At 39.5% G+C, this 7972-nt stretch overlaps 1 protein-coding gene across 2 annotated transcripts; it reads right to left on the bottom strand.

Annotated features, from left to right (window-relative positions):
• Positions 1-7972, bottom strand: LOC132471058 (protein FAM3D-like). 2 transcript variants are annotated; one of them, XM_060070056.1, is made up of 8 exons: positions 4634-7972; positions 4250-4345; positions 3546-3687; positions 3380-3438; positions 3050-3100; positions 2476-2560; positions 2257-2377; positions 1-1674 (listed from the first exon to the last, which is right to left on the bottom strand). In XM_060070056.1, exons 1-8 carry the CDS (start codon positions 4644-4646, stop codon positions 1588-1590), a joined length of 654 nt encoding a protein of 217 aa, XP_059926039.1. In that variant the 5' UTR covers positions 4647-7972; the 3' UTR covers positions 1-1587. The 2 variants fall into 2 exon arrangements, with proteins under 2 accessions (XP_059926039.1, XP_059926038.1); XM_060070055.1 differs by having other exon boundaries at positions 4250-7971.

The following is a 7972-nucleotide window of genomic DNA, read 5'->3' as shown; positions in this document are numbered from 1 at the left end:
ATTGCTGGAACAGGAAAAAGCACAAGAGATTTTATTATAATCATCTTTCAGTATGTTCCTGCTGGGAAACCACGCACACAACTCCAAAAAGTGAACGTGAAAACATTGTTAACTCGGTGGTAGCACATCGGTTCATGGTTGTGTTTGACTCTTTTCAAATTCAAAATGGGCGTTGAGGAAGAAGAAGAATAAATAATCTACATGATTAGGTGATTAAGTTAAACATCTCCATTGAAATGGTATGCAAAGTCAATTCAACCGTTGTATTTGGTAAGTAAACAGTTCCCCCTGGTAAGTAAACAGTTCCCTGGGAAAAAAAAAAGTGTCCTCCCCACATATTCATGATGACATGTTGAAAAATTAAGCTTTTATTTTTAATTCATATGGTTCCTTCTAAATGCATGTACAGCCAAAGGCAAGCTGTCCACATGACTGCTTCTGTTGCATTAACCACTATGTGCTGGGAGCTTATAGAACTATGTTTCTCCCACAGAGGAAACAGACTGTTGTGACTAAATAGTACACGACAGCTAAATAAAATATAGATTATATACATGACAATATGATCATTTACGATATAGCTATTTACAGTAGTGTTGCTATTGATATGAATTGAATATTGATAGATATTTTGTATCGACAGAAAGTAAGTTATCAAATTTTGATGTGACTTTTATTTTGCTTTTATGATAGATTAAAGTCTGTGGAAATGATTATTGATCTTTCACCGTTACATGGTCAAAGTCTTAATTTCTTTAACTAGTCTGTAATAAATAATCTTTCCCTTCGAAAAAGTATTCTCTGATCTAAAGCTCGATGTCTATGGCAGGTTAGGAGTTACTTTCCCCAACTTCTATAAGTAGATAATGAGGGGAGTGTTAGCCAAACCACAATTCAGTCGTTATGTGTGTAGCTAATTGCATTGCCACAAACCACTGAATGAATCATCCTTAGCAAATAGGTGTATTAGGTAAGATGACAGTGAATCCCTTTAGTGGCTTCACATCTCCCATTAACATATCCTTATTATGTTATGAATAAAACAATAATCATTGGTATTAGCAGTATGTATTGTAATTAGCAGTAGGCCATGATTTGTTATATCATAATTATTATTAGCAGTAGCTATGCTTTACATATTTTATAGTTGTGTGGTCTATCCTCAAACACATAATTTATGTGTTCTCATATGTACAAATAGATTTCACACAGTATGAACATTTCCCTTTTAATAAATAAACCAAAATGTTTACGTCTCGTTAACACTAAATAATAATTATACATTAACTATTAACACTGGTTCATGCAGTAATCCAATGAGTAACAGGTTTAATCATCTACTAATGGTGATGATGTTTGCTAATAGTGTCCATGTTAACTGAGGTAATGTTGTTCATAATAACTAAAGTTTTTTGATGTTATTTAGAACCCTAATCATAAGACAACCATCCCTTCCCCTAACCATATCACACCACCCCTATAAGCTAATGGTACATCAAATTATTGCTGATTACTGCATTAACCAAAGTTGATTCCTGGTTTATGAATGAAGCCTTAATAATTGACACTGTGACCTTCTCCCACTGATCAGAGCGTCCTTGGAAAACAGCCGGACACCTCTGCCATTGCAGGCCAGCCTCCATATTTGTTGGTCTTCTCATCGTTGGGCGTTAGCTGAAACCAAAGATATTCCTGAATCGTCAGGCAGCGAAGCTTTTCACTTATGTTTACACGGCTGTGTGACATCCACATTGTATAACATAAGGCAGGGCTAGGCGGATACACCAGGTTGGTCTCACAAGGCCTCAATCCTCTAATTGGCTATGTGCTCTATCAATCCATAGTCTCTCTATACACCATGTATTCCTGTAGAACACTAGGCAAACAACGTGTTGAATCCTGAACTCCTATACATACACACATAAACACATCCCTTGACCTAACACCTAAAATCATGCATCGTTATCTGACAACCATTTCTAAGCTGTATCTAAATGTCACTGGTTGTATTGCACTAGGACCTAAAATTAACAAATTCTAACTTTCACCTTGACTGAACCCGTTCTCAATCTACCCCTCCATGTCGATGAAATGGATTTCCCCCGTTGCGAATCCAACATGGTTTTATCAAAGCCGAATTACAATAACTAGGACAGACATTGGTTGATGGAGTTGTCAATCGAGAGACAACGAGGGACGGGAATACATCACTCACACACAGTGGACAAGACTAGGTCAATGGCCAGGAACACTCACCTCTTCAAATGGGCTGGTCATGCCAGAACTACCAGCGAAAACCCAAGTGTCTCTGTATTTGATCCGTTTGACTAGTGTGCTTCCTAATCTAACCAATATATCCTTCGACTCCTCTGGCATCCTGAGAAGAAGCATAAAGAACCCCACCACAATCAGCCATTGAAACGTTGTGTGTGTGTATGTGTGTTCACTTGTTTATTGGAGAGCTATGGAACTTACATTGTAGAAACGTCATCAAAAGATGCCACCAAAACGATTGTCCCTGGAACAATTTCTATCATGTCAGTTAAAGTGTCCCCAGGCACTTATAATAACACAGAGACAGAGACACACAAATAGTTATAATGGAGGACCGAATCACTCAAACAAGAAGCACACCATGAGTGCTGTTTAGAGTATAACAGCACTGGAACTTTTAACTATATGTGCAAAGCTCTGCTTTACTGGTGTTTAAAATAACCATTAATTACGTGAATGATACTAAGTTGTTGACTCACTGGTTGCACGAAAAATGGAAACAAAGCGATAAATGTACATGTTACAAAGTAACTGCCCTGCGATAACGTGTAGGCCTAGCAAGTAGCAAGCGTGTGTGTAGAAACTGTGTGAGTCCCACAAATCCCACATTTAATCCACTACCAAATTGTTATTTCTTGTTGCTTATTGACTGTTTACCAATAAATAGCACCTGTAGAACTGTTTGGCTTAGGAATCCCAGGTGTGCTGATATTCAGTATAACAACACTCCCTCTAGTGTGATAATGGTTGAATATATAGAGATAAACATTCTTACTGTCATCTTTTGCGTCAAGACAGTCAAACCTCTTAATTGTTCCGTTGTTACCTGAGACAGAACAGGCAAAGTCAGAACACATCACCATCGTATTCCCTTTTAGGGAACTCCAAAAACGCCAACAAACCCAACAGTGTGTCCCCATCCCCCATGACAATAGCTTTTGTCGGCTGAAGTTTCTTGTAATTGTTGACAATTAATTGGGTTTGGCCAACAGAGAAGTTAACCAACAATATAGCAATCGTTGTACAACTATAGTTTGGTGTTAGTTAATTAGGGGCAGTGTATAACACTTTTAGGCCTACGATGATCAAAAATCATTCAACTTGCCATGGACTTGCACTATGTTGAGTCCTGGCCCCACGTTTCTCAAACCGTGACTCATAACACTGTTGGCAGGAGCAAAATCATTCATAGCATGGATTCGGTTACAATATTTTACATTTCTGGAAATTGAATTAACAATCATCAATACAGAGCCAATCAATATACATACATGTCTCCTTCGAAGCAGATGCTTGGGCCCACAGCGTTTGCTGCGCCACTTTTGATCCGGAGTGCATAGTGGCTCAGGGGGCAATCCTTAGAGAGGTCACACTTCTTCACGTTTTTGATTGATTGATTCATTGTTTGAATGCCTTTATTTCGAACATGTAAGTAATAAAAACAAAGTTAAAATGGTAGTAGATGAATAATTAAGACAAAAGCAAAAACAGTCACACTTGCCAAATGCTCGAAAGGGGGTAGGAGGAAGAAAAAACGTATCTAGTCCTACCAATTAACAGATCAATTTAGCCTTGGATAGTTTATATTATATTAACATGACAGTATATGTGTGAGTCGGCTCAGGAGGTAGAGCAGTTGCCTTGTAACCGAAAGTTAGAATGCTAGTTCGATCTCCAGCTCCTCCAAGCTGCGTTGATGTGTCCCTGAGCAAGACACTTAACCCAACTGCTCCTGACGAGCTGGCTGTCGTCTTGCATGGTTGAATTTAAATAAATATGAGTAATAACTAATTACATAGAGAGGGGTCTCCATGCATGCAATACAATGTCAACTCAGTCCCCTTTGTTTCAATTGTTTCAAGGAAAAAATAAGTTTGCGGCTGTTAAGCCAAAGCAGGACATACCGGTTTTAACGCTTTTAACCATCGGTATTTCTGCATTTAAATTTATTATACAAGTATTTTAATCTTCTCACCAAACCTAATAGCTTTGATTCTTCCATATTCTTTGGTGTAGAATTCCTTCAGCATCACAGTGGCAGCAGCAACGGTGGCGATGTACACAATTAAAACTACAGAAGCACAACACGTAGGCCTACCATAAAACATCATAATGCAATGTGACTGAGACCGCTCCAATGTGCTCTTTGCCAGTACTTAGTATTGTGTAGCATCTTCTACCTTGTTGTATGGGAATGGCTTATCCTAGCAATTGTAAATACTTAGCACTTGTTTCTATGAATATCTTTACTGTACCTATAGTGATATATTGTTCTCTTTCTTCTGACTAATGTAAGTCACTTTGGATAAAAGCGTCTGCTAAATGCCCTAAATGTAAATGAAAAAATAAATGAGCTCACCTTTGTTTCTCATGACTGCAACATTCAGACTAGGGTTGCCGGGGGGTGGTCATTTTTCACACCGAGTAAGTAAACGGTATTAACTTTGAAACTAGGTCAACCGCCATCTTCTCCGTCAACTCTCCTCTCTCACTCGGTGACAGCGGCTGGCAGTGCGCCAATTCTCGGCGTCTTATAACGTTCTATATATAATAGTATAATATAATTGTATTTATCATAATATCACAAGTCATTATGGGACACTTGAGGGAATGCAAGCGATAAGTGTTACTTTGTGTTTATAGCCAGGAGATAATCCCAGCCCAGTCATGCTTGGGGTAAATGCAAACCAAGATGCAAATGCATGCCTCATCCTGCATCCACGCCCATACCTAACAGTATGTCTCTGTAGCAAAGCCAATTGCCAAAACCGACCTAGGGGGCTTATTGGGCTCTTCCAGAAAAGGAAGCAGGGTCGTGGTGGTGGTGTTTTTGTTAGAAATTAGGTTTATTGTAAAATCTGAAGAAAATGAACATTGAACATAGAACATGACTATGAATATGACAGTCGCCTGCTATGCAGGAGATCTCTCTTCAACTGGCATGGAGATGGCTGGTTTAACCTGTGCACACTGATTACTCAATGTGCAACAGGTGTGCAGCCTCACCCAGCCCCAGAGTCCAATCAGACTCAGCCAGGTGAGGCTGCTTCAACCAGCCACAATCCCCACACACTCCCACGGGGCTCTAACCCTAACCCCGACCATAGCAATAATGTGAAAACCCCAGTCAATAATGTAACACATTTCTGAGCACAGTATGAAAACATTTTGCCTATAATTTCACAAAATATAACGTTCGTTCACCACAAATGACTCTTAAAAGCAGTGCCAACATTTAAATATTTTTTAACCATTCAGCGAACAAAAGGCAACAGGCTGACCCCCCACTGAAGTGGTGTGAGAAATACAGACTTTCTACTCCTCATTCACATATAAAGTAATTTACATTTCCTACAGAGAAAATACTACCTCAGTATTATTTGGGAGATTTTCAGGGTACAAATGTCAGAATATGTTGTTCACACATACAGCCCATCTGGAGAATATCAGGACTTAGGGCTTGTTCACACTGCCTCCGTCCGTCGACGGATCTCATTGACTTTGCATGAGGCGCTCGCGAAATGCATTGTGGGTCCGTCCGTCCATTCGGCACCATGGCCTACGTCAAAAAGTTGATGCGTCGATGGCGGAGCCGTTATGTTAAAAAACATAACATTTTAACGTTTTAGTGTGTAGCTGCCTTTGTCTTGACGTACGGTGTGTGCGCGTGCGTGTGCGCTGCCGCGTATGTGTTGCTGGCTTTGTCTTGACGTGCGGTGTGAATTAATTCGGTCTTCATTGTTGTCTCAAACCTGTGAGTTTGTAACATTTGTAAAGTGCATTTGTGTGCCATGAAATGCACTTCATTCTTTATCTTATTATTATTATCATTATTACTATTATTATGAAGAGGAATTCTCCAGGGAAAACCAACACAAAACCACCCATGATACAACCCGTCTCCTCATTGAAGAGTTGGCAATACACTGACATCCTTGTGTTTGATTTCAGACATCTCAGATCACAAATATGCAAGGCTCCAAGGACATTTTCCTGACGCAATAATACAACTCAAATCATATCAAATTAAAGTCAACAGATCAAAACTAATATATGTGTGATATAAGGCTGTGTGTGTGGGGGTGGTGTTGAGGAATCCACATAGCTAGACCATTTAAGTCGGATGAGATCACTATCCAGTAATCCGTTGGTACATGTTGCAATACCTCAAAGAACCCACAGAGGGCCTAAGTGTAACGAGAACGTGTCGAGATGTTTCTGACAGGCCTGATGGACGCTTTCCAAGTGAGTCAATTCAAACTGTGAAAAGAGAAGGTTACATATCATATGTAGGACACGCAAACACAGCTTGATACTTTTGAAAGGCTGCTGCTGTTTTTTTAATTGATTAGAATGGAAATAGGCCTTCTGAATAGGTCACAGGATTTATAATACAACAAAGCAGCATTATAAAACATAATCAATATATATCCTACAAATGAAAAATAAGACTCACATACAATAAGTTTAACAACGCCCAGCTATAGGGCATTATATATTCGTTTTGTTGGTGTACTAATATAGAAAGGTACAATCATGTGATGGAATGTAGTAAACCTTTTAAGACATCAGGGCATATCTGAAATGAAATGATAGACCTATATCTTTTCTCAACAAGGATTATTATCAAAGACGTTTCAATGTTATATCAAACACGTGCCAATGTTTTATAAAACATTGAGCTACTTGACAGTAAGCGAACCATGCTTCATTTCAACTTCCTCCCCTTTCATAGGTCATACTTTTTGAAATATTATTGTAGGAAGACAAATCTGATGTCGGCTACAGTACAAAGAAGGAATAGCAAACACTAAAAACTATATGGAGTTGTAAGGCATTTCCTTTATCAATTAAACAGCCGAGCCCCCTGTGACCAAAAACAGCGATGATCATTATGAACACATACTGAGTGAGAGCAGCACGCATGACAATATTTTGTCAGCGGCAGCATTTTAATGGTAGCAGGTCTATGTGCCTGCAGCGCAACATCAGGCATTAGAGTAGACACAGAGATAAAACAGTCTGTCATACTCCCCTGATCTTTCTCCTTCTTTTTCTTCACACTTCTCAAAGTTGGACCGAGATCCAAAACAGCTCCAGCAAGCATCTGAGCAGCACGGAAAATCCTGCAACTCAACGGCGACAGTCGGACACGTCGGACTATAAATACCCCCCCCTTTTGAAACGACTATGTTCAACTTGAGTGGTTTCAAAGTGAGCGCGGCTCACCTAGAAACAGCGTATGTAAAGGAAGATGAGCCTTCAGAGAATGACAGCTGTGCTAATATCCCACCCTGCGGACCACCTCGGCCCCTGACGACAACCACCAACAACGCCATCGCTAAATGCTCCTCCTAAGACCAGTTGGCGTAATGGCCGTGGCAGTTACACACCTCATAAAACATAAGAGGCCTCCATAACAGGGGCTCTCATTAGAGGAATAAACGGGCAAGCGACTTCATTAGTGGTCATGTTAATTAAAGCACTGATGGCGCAGGAAGATTATGCTGTTACACACTGTGTGCTAAAAAAAATAATTACATATATAATATATATAACACAATATACCATGTAATAACACCATTTAAAGTGTAACATTTCAAGTAGCATGGTGGCTTATGATGACGTGGACTTATCTCTAGTCAGTGCTAATCGATAGTTATTTCAATAACGTTATCAATAAAATCTCATCTACCTC

Source organism: Gadus macrocephalus, chromosome 13 (genome assembly GCF_031168955.1).
Source record: "Gadus macrocephalus chromosome 13, ASM3116895v1".
Taxonomy (NCBI): Eukaryota; Metazoa; Chordata; class Actinopteri; order Gadiformes; family Gadidae; genus Gadus; species Gadus macrocephalus.
Note: the sequence above shows the minus strand (reverse complement) of the source record. Positions and strands in the feature narration are given on the sequence as shown.